This window comes from Orbicella faveolata, unplaced genomic scaffold, assembly GCF_042242905.1.
Source record: "Orbicella faveolata isolate gen_17 unplaced genomic scaffold, um_ofav_v1 contig_14, whole genome shotgun sequence".
Lineage (NCBI taxonomy): Eukaryota > Metazoa > Cnidaria > Anthozoa > Scleractinia > Merulinidae > Orbicella > Orbicella faveolata.
The window spans coordinates 20,872,903-20,892,522 of record NW_028301541.1 but is presented as its reverse complement, the minus strand read 5'-3'; the positions used below and the strand labels follow the sequence as shown (position 1 = coordinate 20,892,522).

General features: G+C 39.3%; 1 protein-coding gene across 1 annotated transcript in view; it reads right to left on the bottom strand.

Moving 5' to 3' along the window:
• The window catches only part of LOC110043779 (vitellogenin-6-like), a 32,979-nt gene that overhangs the window by 4,022 nt on the left and 9,337 nt on the right, over positions 1 to 19,620 (bottom strand). Inside the window, exons 6-25 of the mRNA XM_089287014.1 lie at positions 17,830 to 18,105; positions 17,007 to 17,189; positions 15,927 to 16,087; positions 14,926 to 14,969; positions 14,626 to 14,726; positions 13,801 to 13,964; positions 12,597 to 12,765; positions 11,585 to 11,734; positions 11,010 to 11,207; positions 10,183 to 10,424; positions 9,768 to 9,859; positions 9,073 to 9,197; positions 7,705 to 8,043; positions 6,202 to 6,349; positions 4,880 to 5,111; positions 4,495 to 4,677; positions 3,314 to 3,413; positions 2,631 to 2,838; positions 1,949 to 2,223; positions 965 to 1,220 (exon numbers count right to left, since the gene is read on the bottom strand). Coding sequence (XP_089143140.1) covers positions 965 to 1,220; positions 1,949 to 2,223; positions 2,631 to 2,838; positions 3,314 to 3,413; positions 4,495 to 4,677; positions 4,880 to 5,111; positions 6,202 to 6,349; positions 7,705 to 8,043; positions 9,073 to 9,197; positions 9,768 to 9,859; positions 10,183 to 10,424; positions 11,010 to 11,207; positions 11,585 to 11,734; positions 12,597 to 12,765; positions 13,801 to 13,964; positions 14,626 to 14,726; positions 14,926 to 14,969; positions 15,927 to 16,087; positions 17,007 to 17,189; positions 17,830 to 18,105 — 3,646 coding nt within the window. The remainder of the gene's footprint in view (positions 1 to 964; positions 1,221 to 1,948; positions 2,224 to 2,630; positions 2,839 to 3,313; positions 3,414 to 4,494; positions 4,678 to 4,879; positions 5,112 to 6,201; positions 6,350 to 7,704; positions 8,044 to 9,072; positions 9,198 to 9,767; positions 9,860 to 10,182; positions 10,425 to 11,009; positions 11,208 to 11,584; positions 11,735 to 12,596; positions 12,766 to 13,800; positions 13,965 to 14,625; positions 14,727 to 14,925; positions 14,970 to 15,926; positions 16,088 to 17,006; positions 17,190 to 17,829; positions 18,106 to 19,620) is intronic.

The following is a 19,620-nucleotide window of genomic DNA, read 5'->3' as shown; positions in this document are numbered from 1 at the left end:
CGGTGTTTGGATATCGGATCATAATTAGCATAGATTTTTACAATTTTATTTCTCTGTTTTCTCCTTAGTTTCAGTTTTTGATTGATACGATATATCAAACACGCAAGACAGTGATTGACCACACTTCTACACATTTTCTAATGATAAGCAATACAGAACAATGAATACTAGAAACGATGGTAGAACTTGGATCAGATTAAAAAAAACGATTGCAAATTCGAATTCTGTGTGACTGATGAAAGCTACTTTTAGTCAATTTCTGCGACATTTTGGCCTGAAATCATCATCTATGTTTGTGGTGATAGGTACTATCAAAGCTTCTTTTTAGAAAATCAGCCGATATGCACGTAATATCCCAGAAAGAAATACAAACATGTGAAGTTCTCAACTATTGTTTTCGAGAGGCAGGCTAATACCATAAATTTTCTCTTTACGTCTCTTTTTGCGTTTTCAAGTATACTTTCACTTTATTGAATTTGCTGCATGTACAATAAAAAGAAAGAAAAGAAAATAGCATCAGCAACTGGAGCAGAAAACAGGACGATGTCCCGATTGATATTCAACCCCAATAAATAATAACAAAATGGTAATAATGATTATAATCGTAGAGGTAGTAGTAAAAGTAGTAATAATTATCATATTATTATTATTTCATATATTCACTTGCATTCTTCACCATCTACTGGTATACTACGAACTCAAAGTGACCAGATCCCAGTTGGCTTGATAGCTCAGCTCGGTAGAGCAATGCACCGGTATCGCAGAGGTCATGGGTTCGAATCCCGTTCAAGCCTGAATTTTTTTCAAGGTCAAATTTCACAACTTTTGTTTGTATAACTGCGATGATCAATCATGCCTTTATATTATTCACGCAGTTCAAATATATGATCTTTCATGTATTCCATGTAGAAGTTATTACAGTCACCACAGGACTTTGAAAGAACTATGCAAACAATAGTCTTACCATAGAAGGAATTTTTGATTTCCTGGAGGGATGAAGGAAAACGCTCAATTCTCAAGGGTAGAGCGAGGTCAGTTCTCTCAGCCATTGCGTCCGGAGTCTTGATTCTCATATCGGCTGTCATCGGTGAGGTGAGCGCAAATTTAATTGCCACTTGCTTGGTGTATTGTTCTGATCGCCTCACCCAAGCGAACTGCTGAAGCAAATAACAGATCTGTGGCTCCCAGTTGTAGAAAAATCTTCTCCATTCCTCAGGGACCTGCAGATTATTAGAGATAAATCGAGATAAGACAGATAAATCGTTTATTAAACTCACAGCTTGCAGCTATAAGCTGAATTACTTGTGTTATATACTACATGTTTAAAAAATTCAAACTAGAAAAATTCCTAACTATACATAAAAAGATTATATAATAATAAAATACATCAACTAGTATAAAATTCTAGTTACAATTGTTGTTTAGAAAGGAAACTTTTGAGCCTAGCCTTTCAGCGGAACGAATTGCAAAACAAAAAACGAGAAAATTTTACCAATTCTTATCTCCTCTGTGTTTTGAACTCTAAGGAGCTGTCCTTAACTTGAACACCGCACGTCTTTGAAATTTTAGGACTTTCCAGCTTCTAAATGCATTTTTTGATTTTATCCTGGATGAATCAATCTTCAACGAATTTTCCTTAACATTTCTTTAATTCCGCCATCTTGCGTTGAGAATTTTATATTTTAAAAGCCAACAAGATTTGCACTCGCGCGTGGTGATTTGCATATATCAATTGTGTCTATGGATATTACCTCGTTTAGTTTGTTCAACACACTCGGTTTGGTGAAATGCTTATCCCTGAATTTCGTTAAAGGTTTTTTTGTGTCTAGTAAATGATTAGTATTTCATGGGAGAATCACTTTTACGCTTGGCTAAATCCATATACTAATCTCGCGTTAATTTTCACCCATGTTAATGCAAGGTATCGAGTTTTAATGACAGTTGTTACCTCTGTCCAATCAAACTGCAGGCGCAAAGTCTTGCCCTGGTCTTGAACTTGTCCAGTCGCGGAGACCTGGTACTGAAGTTTCCCTCTTCCAAACTGCAATGTCATTGTCTGACGGTTGACAGTGCATGTGAGCATGCAATTTTCACATCCGGGTGCTTTTGTGCCATCCACCCGTATCACCAGTTGCTGGTTTGCTTTGGTGTAAGTTATCGTGTACGGGATTTGACGAGCTACTGTTCCTGAGGAAGCGTCAATTTGGCCGCGGACTTGAATCTCTGTGACGGCGTAAATGAAGTACAAAACGTTGAAGGCAGAGTCTACATACGAGCCAAGTGGCTCATAAGCCCGGAGCCTATCCCGGTTTCCGTAGCGTGAAGTGACTATAAATATTTCTACTTCCCCCTAGATGGGATGCTAGCCCATCGCAGGGTTACCCCAAGCATTAAATTCGCCGGTAACCATTCATACCCCTGGTTGGAGAGAGGCACTGTGAGAGTAAAGTGTCTTGGGCAGGAACATAACACAATGTCCCCGGCCAGGGCTCGAACCCGGACCGCTCGATCCGGAGTAGAGCGCACTACTAGACCACCGCGCCTCCCAGACAAAACGTGAAAGGCTCATATCATTTCTTCACCTTACGTATCACAAAAAAATTAGAATTCAGTTATGTTTAGTATCTCACCTTTCTCGTCATTTTTGTCCACCTCATGTTTCCAGTGTACAGCGGTCGGTTTGTCTGCGGCGGGAGCCATGGTAACGCGCAATTCAGTCAAAGCAACGGTTGGGAAGGCTGGGACTTGCTCAAGCCTCAACGCGGGAAGGTCTGGGACTTGTCCTTCTACGCACCACTGCACTCCAAAATAGTTCTGTCCTTTGCAGGTCTTTTGGATCTGAATTGATGAAACACAAGATAGACCAGGTAAAAATGTTACGGTATCTAGAAAGGTTACATACTTAATAGAAATAATCTAAACATGTTCTGTTTTCAGAACATAATGATCAAAACTGTGGAACGCTAGGACTCCAGACGTTCTTTTGAAGTCTTTTAAAAACGGCACTGTATTTTTCAACGAATGTAGTATTGTCAAATTGAGTTCAGTTCACAAATCAAGGAAGAAACTGTGACCTAAGATCCGAGACCGGAGTAAGAATTTCCTGAGGCAATAGGTGCCAGCCTGTTTTCGGGTTTCACTTCCAAGACGCCAGCTTTAGAGATTGCAAATGTCCGTAAATACAAATAGGACAATATCCATTTCGCAATAATTTAAACTGATCCCCAGGGCACTTTTCCTTCAAACGTGGGAAGGGAGAGGCACTCTGGGGACGAGTGTGGCACTCATCATTCTGCAGTTATTTCAGTGTTACCTTTTTGAGGTGAGGCGTCTCAAAATCCATGGAAACCTGCTCATGAGTTATCTTGCAGTTCTCTGGATTCTTCTGGTGGACATATGCTTGCGTGTCGTATCTGCAGCAAAAAGTATTTCACCAAAAAACCGAGTTTTAACTTACACATGTTAGATGATTTCCGCAGAACATTCGAGCAATAACGGCAAAAATTAAGTTACCAAAGAAACCTCATGGCATAATAATATTTTGAATGCAGCTAAGAAGAACTTATCGAGATTTAAGCTCTCAGGCTGACCCCTCGAGAGAAAATTGAACATGAAGTTATCCATATTTCAATTAAAACAGACGTTTCGCGGTAGTTAAAAACACAATAACACACGCTTTAAGCATTCTTACGAGGTTTGACATTAACTTTTTCGAGAATGCTTGAGAATTTAATCGCGGGGTCACTTAGAGAAATGAACTAAAGTGAGTTGTTTTAAATAGTGTTCCAAAAGTTACTGTGCTATGAGAAGATTTTTAGTAAATAATTTTTTGCACTTATTGCTCGAACTTTGAGCGGAATCCGTCTTAATTGCCATGCTTTTTTTAGCCGGACAGGCCAGAGAATTTGTTTCATTTCAAGGTAACAAAAATCGAGGAAAAATATTCATGTAGGCTCAAAAATGGCTCGATATTATAAGTAGAAATGAAATGATAATTTGTCTTGTGAATCGAGGGCTATGCAACTAACACGTGAAGCAGTACAAACTCAATTCAAGTGCCACACCATCTTACACCATCTTCGCATGTATTCAGATCATACCCGAATTATCCGTCTCTACTGGGCTGTAATCAGCTGAGGTCTTTAAAAGGAGGGGTGCTGGGTGAGGCAAGGAAGTCACTACCCCCTTTCCCATACACAGCAAAGAATTTACAGGCAGAATTCTTAGCATTGTCCTTAGTGAGTTATTTCCTCAAAAAATGTCAAGGGAAATTACACGCATTTTTTAAAGAACTTTTAATATTCTCATGTCTTGCTAAGGCGAAACACGCCTTCAGAACGCGGTTCAACTCTAGCTGGGTGTGGTTGCTGAAACAGTGCCTTTCTCGTCCTGCCGCCCCCATCCCCACCCCCAGTCATTCCCCACCCAATCTATTACCAGCCACTGGCTTGAGTACTCTGTGCTCTCCTATAAATTAAACAGACTTGAACTTACTTTATGTGAAGGATGTCACGTTGTTGTTGTGGTAGATTATAATTAATGGTGTATTCCTTGCCAGCCTGGAAGGTCACACCAAAATTCTGATCAGGGTTAGCTTGTGCAGCGGCTTTCACCTGTAGTCCCATGCGTAAGTATGGCGTGTGGATTCCAACTTGCTGATGTTCGTGAGCGCCAATGCTAAAACAGAAAATATTGGAATAACTTTAGAATTAAAGAGATGGAGAGATTCCGGAGAAATTTACTTTGTTTTCCCCAAATCAGTCAAAGTTGATGTTTGTACAGTTCTATAAACGTACAAAGAAAACTTGACTTTTTTTTTGTCTGAGGAAATAGATTTAAGACAAGAATCACAACAGTACAGCAGTAACTGAGTTCCTACTTTGGTGTGATCTCCGCATTGCCGGTTAGTTTCTGGAACTGTAGAAGGCTGGTTATAGATGGTTCAACGTCCATGTTTGCTTTGGCGGTCGCCTTGACAACTGCCGCGGATCGATATTGGAAATCAAGGGGGACACCGCACAGGGTGGGTACCATACGACGGGCATTGGCAAGCTGGAACGCTTTCTCTAGTCTCTGGGTAAATTGGACTCCCTTCGTTGTAATAACGATTCCTGTGGTATAATAAATCACACACATTGTTAGATTTACATTCAATTACTTGTATTTTAGGGAATTTTTCTGCTGACCGTATTAGTAACTTGGTATAGGTGATTCGTTTGTTGAGCCCCCAGTTGAAAATGTGCTCCGTGAGTAACCAAAAACAAAAAGAAAAACAAAAACGCTGTGTTTCTTTTTACCAATCAGAATCAAACGAAAATCACACTTGACTTGGCTCTCGCGCATTTTTCCGCGCTGAACTCGAATTCTGATTGGCTCATTACGTCTTTCTGATCGACCATTGTGATATGCAAGTAATCTATCAAACACAACAGACCGTGTTTGATCACTTTTCTAAACACCGAGAAGAGAGTTGAGAATACGACGCGTAGCGGAGTATTTTTGGCAAACTTCGAGGTATTTGGAAATGTGATCAAACACTGTCTTGAGTGTTTGATATATCTTCTCAATCGAAACTAAAACTAAGGAGAAAACGGCGAAGCACCGTCATTATTCCCTTTGTTTAAGCTTGATGAATTATGAATGAGTTTGAGAACGTGAGATCGCGTTGCTCTCGCACCGTGTTATCGATAAGTTCTACCGTGTTTGCTTTGAAGCCCCGTCCACTCTACACCGGAGGAATTTGAAAACAGAGGTTTCACTCTGAAAACGCATCAAATGTTCTGCGTCCACACCACGCCGGAGAAATTTGAAAGCGCAACAATCACCGGTCATTTTGGATTTGTGTTTCAGGTAAACTCGAGCAGGGAAATATCACGATTGACGTAACGTCATTGTTTTCGAAAAGCTTCGTTTTCAAAATGTTTTCCGTCCACAGTGAAACGCAAAGCCGACGTTTTCAAATTTCCCCAGTTTGAAGAGCGTTTTCGAAAGGCTTCATTTTTGTGACGGATTAGTGAGGACGGAAGGCCCAAACGGTGAAATAAAGCTCCATTTTCAAATTCTTTCCGCGTAGTGTGGACGGGGCCTCAATGTTTGCTTTAATTTTTATCGGCTACGCAATGCCTTATGTGTTGGCATTGCAATTACAATGCCTTATGGGTTGCCTTATGGTGTAGAGAAGTTATACCGATAGCTTTTTACCTGCGTCAGCGTATTCAATTTTATCTCTCTTTCCCATAAGAAGATCAGCAATGCCCTGTCCAAACTGTTTGATGTTCTCTTGTTTGAATTCCATGTACTTCACTTCATCCCCGAACAGCTTCATGTAAGCCGACATGTGTTGAGGGCACTAGAAAACGTGCATTATACATTTAGCGTTTGGAATTCCTATTTAAATAAATATCCTCTCTTGCTTATAGATATTATTAAAAACTGGACCATTAGATAATGCAATTTGAAAGTTTCATTGGCTTAGCCATCACGGGCTATGAGCCATTATACCATGCTGTACAAATATGGTAAACGTACGCCTGATTTTTGGGGGCGTATATATTTTTATTTTATTTTATTTTAGTTTAGTTTGCTATAATTTGGGGACGTTTTTAACGAAACAATTATTCCACTCGTGCTTGTTGGATATAAGATGATTATAGCCAACTCATATCCAACGCGCGCTCGTGAGATAATTGTTAATTATCTCATTCAAACCTGTACAGAGGGGAACGAATTTTATTCAAGAAAAAGAAAACGTGTACCGTGTTTCTATCGAGTTATAGAAACACAAGTGGAAGTTTGAGAGAACGGGAAATGCTGTGGGAACACAAGCTGACAGGCTGGTGTTTCCACAGCTTTTTCGAGTCCACCCAAACTTCCATGAGTGTGTGTGTATTGAACAATTAGATTATGAGCTCGAGATTACCACGCATAGAAATCGAGAGCGAATAATCTAACTGTTTTAGTATAAATTTACTAGTCGTCCAAACCTTTATCTAAATCCTCTTCACAGACGCTTCGAAAACGCTAAGAAGCGGCTGTTATTTTGTTAACATGCGCACACTGCTACACTACTCAGTTAGATTGTAGCCAATCAGTAGAACGGCAAAACGTAGCCAATCAGAGAACGGCATTTGTGATAGAACGCTGGTAGATTTATACTAACGGCTGATAGTGTACGAGTAGCCCAGCCAATCAGATTGGCCAATAATGGCCAATTCACTTTATGAGACACGCCTGCAGGGAATCAAGTCCAAGATGATGAATACAGCTACCATGATTCCCTGCGATCGTGTCTCATAGAGAAAATGAACCATTTGACAAAATTCGATTATTTAAAAAAAGAAACTTTTTAAGAAGGAATCCACCAGAGGTTAGAGTAACAAATATCTTCCCAGAAAAGTATTTCTAACAACACCAAATGTCGACAACAAATTTTGAAGTTTATGTTAAAGACTTGAAAGTACTGGTGAAATGAAACTGATGATGAAATTTTACCTGTATCGGCACAATTTCTCTGAACTTTGAAATTTATTTTCTCGAGTTCCCATATGAATTGGTTTCTGTATTATTTCAGGTAACTATATTTTAAGCTGTGGGAAAATATAAAAAGGACTGTAAAATACCTAAAATTATTCTGGTACAAGGTTTTTGTCCTCTAAAATCTGATATTATTGGAGTTGCTATTGACTTTCGTCTTAAAACACTTACCTTTTGGCCGTCGGAGTCTGGGGATGAAGGATCTTGTTGGGTTGAAGGTCTATAAGTTGCCGTGGGCCGCGACGACATGGGACGAGATGAGGGTCGCGTGCTCTTTTTGCTGGCTGCACGGCGTGTAGATTGTACGGAGGGTCGAGAAAAGATAGTAGCTTTGGTCGAATGTTTTGTGGGACGCCTGGTTGGTTTCTTAACCTCTTCTTCTTCATCACCTGAGGACTCTTCGTTCAGCCACAAGAGCATGTTACCCCATAAAGATCGCTTGTGTCGCTTGCGGACTTCGGATATCACTTGTTCAATGATTTGATCCATGTTTTCGATTCGGGCGCCAAACTAAATGTGTGTAAAAGGGAGAGTAAACGATTACTAAGTAGTGTCTAAGTCTGTGAATGAAACCCCCCACGTGTGACCATTACAATGAAATCTGTTGCGCATTTTTATCGTTTGGTGTTGTTCATTATGTTGCGCAAGGTGGTTATTACTTAAACAATTGAGTAATACTCTGGTGTGGTACTGTTCGTTGTCCAAGGTGATTCTATCTTCTAAGTCTGTGAATGAAAACCTAGTGTGCGACCATTTAAATGAAAGCTATTGCGCTGTACTTTCATGTGGTACTGTTTATTATGCTGTACAAGGTGGCTCTAACTTTTAAGTCTGTGGATGAAACCCTAGTGTGTGACCATTCAAATGAAAGCTATTGAGCAGTACTTTCATGTGGTGCTGTTTATTATGTTGTATAAGGTGGTTTTAACTTTTACGTCTGTGCATCAACCCCTAGTGTGTGACCATTCACATGAAAGCTGCTGAGCAGTACTTTCATGTGGTGCTGTTTATTATGTTGTTCAAGGTTGTTATAACATTGGAGTCTGCCGATAAAACGAAAATGTGTGATTTTCATCTGGTGCTGTTTGTTTTTGTTCACTATGCTACAACTAAAAATTTAAAATACGCAAGGTTTGAACTCTTTCAAGGGTTTTTAATTCCCAATTTTATGGAAGCTTTCTTTGCATTGTTATCATGAACATTAGTTCACGACAATTTGTTCAGCCTTGATGATAGGTTTGTTAATTCTCATCACCTATGCATTTGATATGTCTCGATAATGTAGGGAGAAATCAAAATCCAAGCGCTTTTTGTTAACTTCTGTATGGAGCCAGATACTAGTATTCAGTTATCCGCTTATGTCCGCTAACTTACTAAAATGTACAGAATACAACAGAAAAGTATGGCTTAATAAATGAGTCTTGCACACTTGATGCGCGTCGTAACAACGTGAAAATCACGTGCAAGGTTGGCCGTGGCATGGAGAAAATGTAACCATCGCTAATACATGACATAGTTATCGCTAACGCAGTTATTTACCTCTAAAGCGTTCATCTTGTAGCCCATCATGTTCAGCTGGATCCTTGCATTCATGTTTCGAGGCAGCATGCTGTCTGGTACGTTCATTTTGTTCGCCTCCAACTCAAATCCGGCTTGAAACTTTTCTATTTGTTGAGCATGAAATATCAACGAAGTTAGTTGTTACATCTTAAAGCCCTCCGCGAAGCTTAGTTCCTCAAAAAACCAGCGCGTAGTCCCAGTAGAAGAATTATCCAGACTACCCCACCCCCCTTCTAAACTGGATGGAATACTGGTTTATCCTAGCAATGATTTCGTCTAGCAATAATTTTACAGTACCAACAGTATTGCGCAAAAGTTATGCAAACGAATTTCGCGCTTTGTCTCACAAAATGTTGTCGAAATTTTGATGAAATTTCGCCGAATATTCGAAAACCACCAACACCTGTCGAAACAAAAATTCGCCGAAATTTCGCGGATGGAACCACTCCTAGGTGGAGAGAGGCACTTGGAGAGTATACTGCCCCCCAGAATATAATACAATGAGCCTACACCAAGTACCAAGGAACTAAGCACACCAAGTGTTTTCGAGCCCATTCCAGGCCACTCGATCCAGGGCCTAACGCACTGTCCGTTACACCAGTGTGCTTTTATCAGTGTGCTTTTACCAGTGTGCATTTTTTTTAAAAGATTGAATACAGTGACTAGGTTCTTACCTGAATGATAAGCAAATCGCATTCCTTTGGAGTAATCCAGTCCATAGCTCATCCTAGGCATTAGACGGAGGGCTAGGCGAGCCTGCATTGACCTAAAACAACAGTCAGCAGTTCATGTTAGCTGCGCATGTCTAGAATTGATGCTATTTCATAGCACAGTTGTCTAACGGAAGCGACTTACAGAATGCTGACCTACTATACAATCAAGTTCCCTTTTAGAATTTGGAAGCCTGTTACGAAATAATGCAGTCTTTGTAAACTAAATTTTAATCTAACATATGTTTTTCTAAACCAGTTATAAAATACAAACATATATCTTCGTTTCTGCATCTTTTCCTCCGAAAAATCTATGGGAACATAAAATTTCCACTATCACTGTCTTAAGAGACTTGACAGAAAATGATCAACAAATCACCTTCTCTTTGTCAAAACGTTGTTATGATAGGCAAGGGCCCACAGATGTGATATAACGAACGAGGCCACTTGGTTACTGCGGGGGCCCTGGATCGGGTTAGTAATCTCTCGTTTCACGATGTTCGCGACAGCTTGCAGTGTTGGAAAGTTGGGTTCAGAGTTCAGCAGTAAACTGAAAATGGCCATGCGTAGTTCAGGGCTTTCTCTAGCGTCAGCAAAGACAGAAATCAGCCGTCGAGTAGCCTGAAATGAAATTGAACAAAAGAGAGATGTAAAGCTGATTATGAAGATAAAATAAATAACTACGTTTTGTTCACAAGTAATTCAAGTAAAGGTAAAGGTAAACTTTATTTAGCCAGGGTGGCCCATTCAGCAACGAGGCTGATATCCAGAGGGGCCCTAGACTAAAAATATAATAATTAAAAATACAAGACATCGTGATAATTTAAAAATACAAGATAAAATTTAAAAAATACAAGATATAAATTTAAGAATACAAGTAATAATTTAACTTGCTTCGTTATAACCATTTTCTTATTTTTCATACTGAATGTTGTTTGCTTCTCTATATAATTATTATACTTTTGTAAATCAAATCAACCAGTCAACCACGATATTATTTTTACTATTCATGACTTCTTTCTGTTTTCCGTGATGAAGTCGATAAATAAATGCTATTCCTTCAAGTGTTGCATAAAGCTGAAAGTGCATAAAATTTTTAGCTGAGACTTGTAAGTTAACTAAAACTAAAATTAGTTACTTTGTTTGTTACTTGCATGAAAGATAAAAATTTCAATACTCTCTTACGAAAGGGCCTAAATTGCTTACTTTTTCTCTGGCCGCCGGAAGGATGCGCCTGAGAGCCCACACACATTCCACTCTGATCCGCAGATCCTGTTTGCGGTTCTCCAGGATGCCTTGTAATTGTTCTCTTGCTTCGGTGCTTGCCGCGTTCCCAAGAGCTTGTATGTACATCACCTTCTCATCCGCTTTGGTTTGTTCGCTGGCAAGGAGGTCCTTAATTTTCTGTTGATATAAGATTTTAGTGGGAATATGTTACTATGGACACAGACGACGTCACGAGGACATACCACCCTCCTTGTATTGCTTGCAATGTTTTGCTTTCGGGAGTCTAGTGTGAATATACGCGTTTATTGTAATTCTATAAGTTTTCTTATTTCTCGTTATAGTTTAGCATATGTACCTCAGTATAGGTGAATATTTGCTGACGTCACTGTTTACAGTTTCCGCATTAACGTACGACTTTGCGCAGAGAAGGCTTCTCACTAGACACAAACATTTAAAGAGCTTGTGAAACTTAGTAATTGGTGAAATTTATGGCTCTTTGGGTGTCATATTCGAGGGGAAATTGGTGTGACAGCTATCTTGAAGTGTTGCATTACCTGGATGCATTCCTTGCAGGCAGCCTTGGCTTTGGTGTCCTGCTGGAGACTGGGTCTCTGCTTGATCCTGTGTACCAGGGCCCCGAACGTCAGCATGCACTGGCGGCGGCATGACGCGTCCTCGTGTACTTTAGCGTGGTTACATAGTGCCTAGATTACAAAAACAAGTTAACAGTTTCTTACATCTTGAAGACAATTTGAAAGAATGTATTTTATCTCCAAACCTCGCAAGGTTTATACATACAATTCCCTAAAAGTTTCACACGGGGGATATGTCTCCGATTTATTCAATTCTCTCCTTTTCAGCCAAAGTCTAAGACTTGTGCTAAAGGATTTTTTCACATTGAGCACGTTGAGATTTTAACAGTCGTCTGTCATTTTGTATTTCTGTTTGTTTTTTAACTTTTTCGTAAAATGTTCTTAGAAACTTCTTGCTCATCATCTTTCAAACCCCAAATCAAGTTCATGGGCATCAAAACCTGGGCCAGGTTGTTCAAAAGTCGGTTAACGCTAACCCAGGATTAAAAGTTAACTGACCGAAGTATTAATTTTTCTTGCATAAAAATGTTTTTTACTGCTTACTTTTTGTGTAGTTTGAGCTTAGTCAAGCTCAAACTGAAGGACAAACATTATAAACAGCAATCCTCACCGACAATTTACAAAACTCAAATCAAAATTCTCGCTAATCCTGGGTTAGGTTAATCGGGCTTTGAACAACCCGGCCCTGTAGTTTAGAGAAACAGAGAGTTTTGTTTCCCCAAGACCCTCAATGTTCCCCGAGGTGAAGACTCCTAACTCAGAAATAGAAAAAAAAACTGCGAAAAAATTATTTGCTTGACGTCGGAAGGCACAATAAATTTGCCGCGGGTTTCAATGTGCACGACCTCATCACGTGCGAGTCGAAAGTTGTTGCTCCCTTTTGTTCGCCCTAGGAGTTTTGACCCACGACACGTGACACGTTCTCCTCCAATCGGAAAACATATTTGAGTTAACGACATAACTTGTCACTCACCCAAACAATATTGACGTGGGCAGCGGTGGGTCTCGAAGCTGATGCTAGTCCCAGGAACACTCGTTTGAGGTCATCTGGTTTGTTTAGTTTCTGTTCTTTAAACTTCTCCCACAAGACTTGGGCTGCCTCAGCGGTGCCCGCGTAGGCCAGTGCATCAATGCAGAACTTCCTGTTAAACAGAGTTTGCGTTGTCACGACAACTATGTAATGCATCTTTCATTGCATAGCAAGTCACTTTATTCTCGCTTTTTGAATTGTTCTTATGATTTACATTTTTTTACTTCTTTATGACATAAAACAAATAGTTTCCAAGTAAAAATACCGTGCATCTGTTCAGTAATGGATCACAGAAGACGTCAAAATGTGGTAAGAACATCAGTGACACACTCGGCTATCGCCTCGGATACAACCTTTTTGTTCTCATCATATTTTGACGTCATCTGTGATTTATTACTGAAAAGACACACGGCAACAAGGAATCTACCTGTTTTATATAACAAAGAAACAAAAAAAATGACAGTGATTTATCCGGTGGATAGCGTTACAGTCCACCTTTCCAACAACCCAGGCCAGAGGTATAGTTATGACCTGACTGATTAACGATGGCTTGGAGAAACATAGTCCTCAGTGCTTACAGTTAGTTTAAGACGTTTTGTTGTGTTTTAAAACTTATTAAAGTTCTAGTGTATGTTTAGCCAACACAGGTTTAAGAGTTATCCGAAGTATTAATTTTTCCTGCATAAAAATGTTTTTCACCACTTGTGTTTTGTGTAGTTTGAGATTGTTCAGACGGAAAACTGAAGAGCAAACAACATAACCAGAAAACCTCACCGAAAAGTTACAACACTGAAAACAAGATTCCCGCTAATACTGGGCTAGCTTAATCGGGCTTTAAACAACGCGGCCCAGCTCTTTGTGTTGCCTTATTAAATTCTTGTTTCTAGGCTCTTTGATTCTCTGAAAACGCAGTAAAAAAACCATAAAAAAAAAACGTGAAAGACAGGGGTTTCATTAACGATATCAGCAGGAGGACAACTGGTTTTCACTTGCGGACAAAACTTTTTGAACTGAATTTCACTTTGAGAAAAAAACCTTCCTCTAAAGGGTCAGACCAGGAAGGCAAAATCGTCCTCACAGTTGCTCAATTTGCCCGAGGCCTTTTCCCTAATGAAACCCCAGGGAGAACGCGCGCATTTTGCCTTACCCCTCGGGTTGGTCCTGCCGTGCCAGCATCATATCAGCCAGTTTCCTCAAAGTTGCTTCGTTGCACTGTCTCAACTGCGCCACCAAGTTTGCAAACTTCTCCGCAGCCTGGTGACCCGATCGCTGTTGAATTGCTGCGCGCATATCGGTTACAGTAGCTTCCGCCTAAGTGCCAGAAAAGTTAGTTAATAACCACTTAAAAAATTGTTGACGCTCTTCATGGTAACGAATTAATATATCAATCATCATTTTCTCAAGCGTTACATTTGCACCACTTCCATCCTCTGTCGTTATCTAATCGTCACGTAACACACTGGAGTAGTTCGCTGCGTGACTTCGTCTAAGAACAACAACAACAAGAACACACTCTCACCAGAGTAGAAAAACTCTTAGCTACAAAGAAAGATAATTAGAACAGAAAATTAGGTAAATTCACCCAGAATAACTTAAAATCTAATCGAGTTAGGTGAAATCACGGTATTGCGTAACCACTGGAGAAATTCTGAACAACTGTCAACCACGAAACATTTGTAGCTTTTTAATATTTTGTGAAATTTTTGAAAGTAGCTTTGCGTTGCTGCGCTTCAAAAACGCAAAATATTTTTTTAAAAGAGATAAGGACTTTCTCTAAATCTGGCCAAGTTTTAACTGTTGTGTAAAAACATATCTGGGAAATAAAATTGTTATTTCTATCTTTTTTCTCTTTGAAAAGATCCTTAAGATCATTTCAATTGTTGGTTGTAACTGCGACTGCCTTGAAATATTTATTCAAATCCGATGAAGCGATGTTTTGCCTTTATGAAGTGCTCTCTGATTGGTCGCTTACCTGTTTAGCTAGTTCTTCTTGCCATTGAGCGTTCTGTCGAGCTAGTTTCTCAGGATTCTCAACTACAAGTCTGTGAGTTGTCTCCTTTATCAGTGTGGCCACTAAAGGCAAAAGAGGCTTTTTAGTCAAATCCAAATTTCTCCTTTCTTACTGCCTTACATTTGCTTTGTATCAATTCTAAGAATTTGGAGGTTCATCACGGATATAACACCTTTTTGACGATTCTCTTTATTCTCTTCACCTGAATACGTGACAATGACTCGATATTGTAAGGAGAAAGTAGGGTTTGACTATACTCACCAGCTTGCCCAGCTGCAGCCGTGCCCTGGTACTCGAGGCATTGCCTGTTTGTTGTAAACAAAGCACAAGTTCAGACATTTTGATAGAAAAATGAATTTTACCAGCAATACTATTTAGAAGGATGTATAAGTAGGTAGATCTTTATGACGTGACGAAGATTTCGTCAAACATATTTTTTGTCGCTTGTTTCGGTTTGTTTTAGTTGAACAACAGAAAGGAAACCATTCCCTCAACCCTCCCCCTCCCCCACAGGGGGTGACTCCCATATAAAAAGACGGGGGTGGTCGTCGGAAGTTTTGAAAAGAAGCCCTATGAGGTACCAAGATCCTGATATGTTAGCATGGCTTTAAATTGTTTTCACTCCTAAGAGGCACCAATTCTAAAGCAACACGTTAACTGGCACACAATTGTTAATACCCAAAGTCAATCAGACAAGAAGTGACTGACAAACCAAGGCACCGTAATACAACACACTGATTACGATGCAACACTGATTTAATGTGAATTTGCGCTTAGCTATGGTGGTGCACTACAATAGTTCACCAGCTAGTTTACGGGTATATCACTTGAAAAGAAATATTAAAATAAAATGAATATGGAGTGACAAAAATTGGCTAAAACTAGTTAAAATATTGAAAGACAGTTAAAACTTCCTTTACAAGCCTAAAATTAATTAATAAATCGTCAGAATGATTAACTTATATACACCGCATTATGTAAGTCCTGTCAAATCTAGTTTTTTTAATACTATTTTTAACAGCGTTGTAAGTTTTAACAGTTCTTTGATGTAAGATAGGATTACCTCGAAGATTTCTTAACTGAAGCCCAAAATTTCCTAATGTGGTTTGATAAATGCAGAAGTTTGTTAGCAGAATTTGGACATCAAACTTAGTATTAAAAGTTTGAGTGCAAAAGGTTCCATAGAGACAAAATATTTTTTTTCTGCAATTTATTTTAGGAAGGTAAATATGGAAGTTATTTAACAGGATTCTGCTGTTTACCTGGCTCTAGCGGTCACTTGGCCATCTGAACGAGAGAATGGAGTGACCACGTGCTCCTCGACAGCTTGTGTTGTTTTGATTATGTAACCCGCCTTGGCAGAGCCAGTTAGTGTGTGTTCAATCTGACCAGCCGAGCGGTGGTATGGGGCATAGCCCGTGCTCTGTTGAAGAAGGTGTGACAGTGAAGACCTAGCTTATTTAATTTCAAAGCTTTTCTAAACACTTGTCTAAAATATCAGTAGACATGGTTTTCTTTCTTTAAAGTCAGCACAAGCGACTTGGTCAGCAGTTGTAAGCGCGATGGTACAATTTTTTACGTAATATATATAACACGAAAGACCATGTTTGACCACATTTCCAAACACCGAGAAGAGAGTTGAAAATACACAGTGGAGTATTTTTATGAACTTCGAGGTGTTTGGAAATGTGGTCAAACACTGTCTTGAGTGTTTGATATATCTTCTCAGTCGAAACTAAAACTATGGAAAAAATGGAGAAATGAAATCGTAAAAATCTGTGCTTATTGAGATCAGATATCCAAACATCGATACGGCCATGATTTCCTTCGTTTAACCTTGATGAATAATAAACAAGTTTGAGAACAATTTTAAATTCACGAGAAAACACAACGGAGGGAAAACTGCACTTCAATTTCGTTTCCAGGGGCCGAATACATTAACTAGACGATTTCCCGACCAAATGTGAATTTTAATCAGTAAAATAGCAAGCATAGCTTAGCAAGCATAGCATGGTGACATGTCGCCGAAACGTCATGTTTTTATCTCGCTACTCTTTATTCTGAAATGTTATTTCGACATGTTCTTTTTTTTTTTCTTTTATCTCTGGTAAACCTATTTAATGCTAACGCCATTTTAAACTCGTGAATTGCGATAGCGAGTTACGAGTTGTAGTGGATTGTTATATCGGCTTTGGAGGCAAGGCCGCTTGTCTTTTCTTAACACACTAAAGACTTTGGCAACTTAACTGAAAAACTAGGACATTCTACGTATATGGTGATATTTCTTTACTCTTGATCTGTTCAAAATTACCAAAAAGCCATGGACTACTCCAACACATTACCTGTTGACACTTTTCGCATTTCTCTGCGTTGAAGGTGTACTGCCTGAATTCCGGACGGTTTTGGCATTTCTGGTAGTTGATCACCTTGGTAACCTTGGCAAACTGTTGGGCACCCTCTCCGTCAGACTGACCGTTGTCACGCACAATGGCGTACGACACCTGGCAATCGCCCACGGCTGTAGTCTGCCAAAACAGGAAAAACAGGTTCAGCGAGTCATGACAAAGAGTTGTGTCTGATAAAAAGCTGTCAAACCTCATAGCAACAAAGGTTATTGACTCTAGTTAAAGATTAACAACAAAAAGCTAATGTACAAGAGAATTTTTATGAACTGCTAAAATGTCAAAAGTCCATTGATTAAATTTGCTGCCTAGAGTAAAGGACATTTTAGTGCTAATTCTTGCAAACAATTTATTGGTAATCGAAAGCTATGTTTGGCCGATTTTGGCTGCCTTTCCATACTCATTAAATATTCCGCGTTTCGTACAATTTTGATACGTTTTCATTTTGAATTTCAAGAAATCACATTTGAATCTTATTTGCGTCATATTTTCTATCAAAATTAAAAGGAAATAGTCTCGGTTGAGTCTCAGCCCTGGGTATTCGCCTAGCATATTCTTCAAGTTTCGCCAAGCCCAGTCTCAATTTTGTTATCAACGATTTTGACAAAAAAATGTACTTACGAGGAAACTAAAGCTGATCAAATTTTTGTGACTGTTTTTGTCTTTTTAATTAACTTCATTGGCATTTTTATCAAATCGAAATTCATAAATAATCATTTGACTGTCATCTTCAATAAAATTATACTTTAAATCAACTTCTAACCTCAAGCTGATTAACAAAATCTCTGTCACGGCCCTTTTTATCAACTTGTCGCGGAGCGATCTGGAACAGGTTCACGAGCCCGCGTTTGATGTTCAGCGACCATTCCTCATCCTGAGGATGCGCGTTGACCTGCTTGATACAGTTATCGCCCTTCAGAGCCACTCTCACGGGTAGGCCGAGTCTCTGTTGCATGGCGGCTGCCATCTTTGCATCTAACGCCTTCTCCTGTTGTTGTTTGTGGTCTCCTGTGACTTGTAGAACTTGAATGTTTTCCAGCTGAAGTTAAAGAAACAGCACAACTGCTTAATGAATGCTTTAATTATACAAATGGTGCTACTTTGAAAATGAAGTCAAAAGCGCTGATTTCACAAAAGCTTAGGCGAGATAATATAGTGGCCCTGGAGACTGGGGAGTGTTAGGTGTTTTGTTGATGCGTAAAAAATGTCTCCAGCCCACCCGCTAGGCACAACACCAACCAAAGTTTGCTCAAGATCAGCTTTCTTATGAAAAGCGAGTTGTGAATGAAAAGACATTACTTATATCAGCCGCCCACCTTATACTTTTTTGTGATTCGATGATTGAACAATATTTTGCCTTAAATTAGCAATAGTATATTCCATGATAGATTTTAGCCAATTAAAAAAGCATCAGACGGTACTAATGTTTTAACCCCGCTGGCAATTGATACCCTTTCACTGTTACAAACAACAAGCTAGAACAACAACAATTTTGTAATTTGCAAATTTTGTCCGAAAACCTGAACGCTGGGGCCCGTTTCTCGGAAGCCCGGGTAACTTTTCGGACCCGCAAAGCCATTTTTAGTTAATCTATATCTAAAATTGATACAATTTCAGAGCTGAACAAAGAGTTTCCAGCAGTCTGATTGGTCGAGCGATTCCTTATATGACGCTATATTCACCGTTCCAGGCGGTGAATACAACATTTTTGAGACCTGGTTACTAAGCTCCCCACCTTTGCGATCTCGGCAAGTAAACATGGCGGACAGTTGCTGAATCAAATTTTTATTTATTCGAAAGACATCACTCCAAGTCCAGGATATTTGTAAGGATGGAAAATTTTCAAAATGACTGCTGTCGCCCTTGCACCAAAACTCCTTTTAAGGCGGAGGTTAACATGAAGGCCATATTTTTGCTGGGTATTATGGTTTGAATGCAAATATCTCGTTCACGTTTCAAGCAGTGAAAAGTCTCTCTGCCCATTTCACAGAGGTACGTTTTGGGTTCTTTTGTAAATTTTTTGGTGATTTTTGGGTATATTTGGGGATAAATAGTTTTTCTCAAAGGATTAGTAAAATTTATGGAAATAGGAAATTTTGAAGATTTGATGTTGTTTTAAAATTAGAATTTGAAGTTAGAAATTGGTAGACGTACACCAAAAAGTTGCCCACCAACCCGGGGTGCCCTTTTGGGGGCAATCAACTGTCTGGTGGTGTTCCAAACTCCTTTTTATCTTTTTAATCCCTCTTTAAACTTCCTAAAATTTCACTTATACTCATGTGTACCCCCGCCTTAAGCACTCGTATTCAAGGAATTTAAGAATCGCAAACGCAGTGGTTACGTTGATCGCGAGCAGGCCAGATCGATTGACCGAAAGTTATTTTCCTTCAAACTAAAGCTAATCATTTTTAGACGATGATGACAGCTGTGAATGAGGTCAACAACGATAAAACAAAGGTACCGGATGAATTTATTTTTCGTAGTGTTTCGCTTGTTTGTTTTACTACCGAGCTTGAAGTGTAAATTGATTCACAATCGATGTGAGCTTACATGT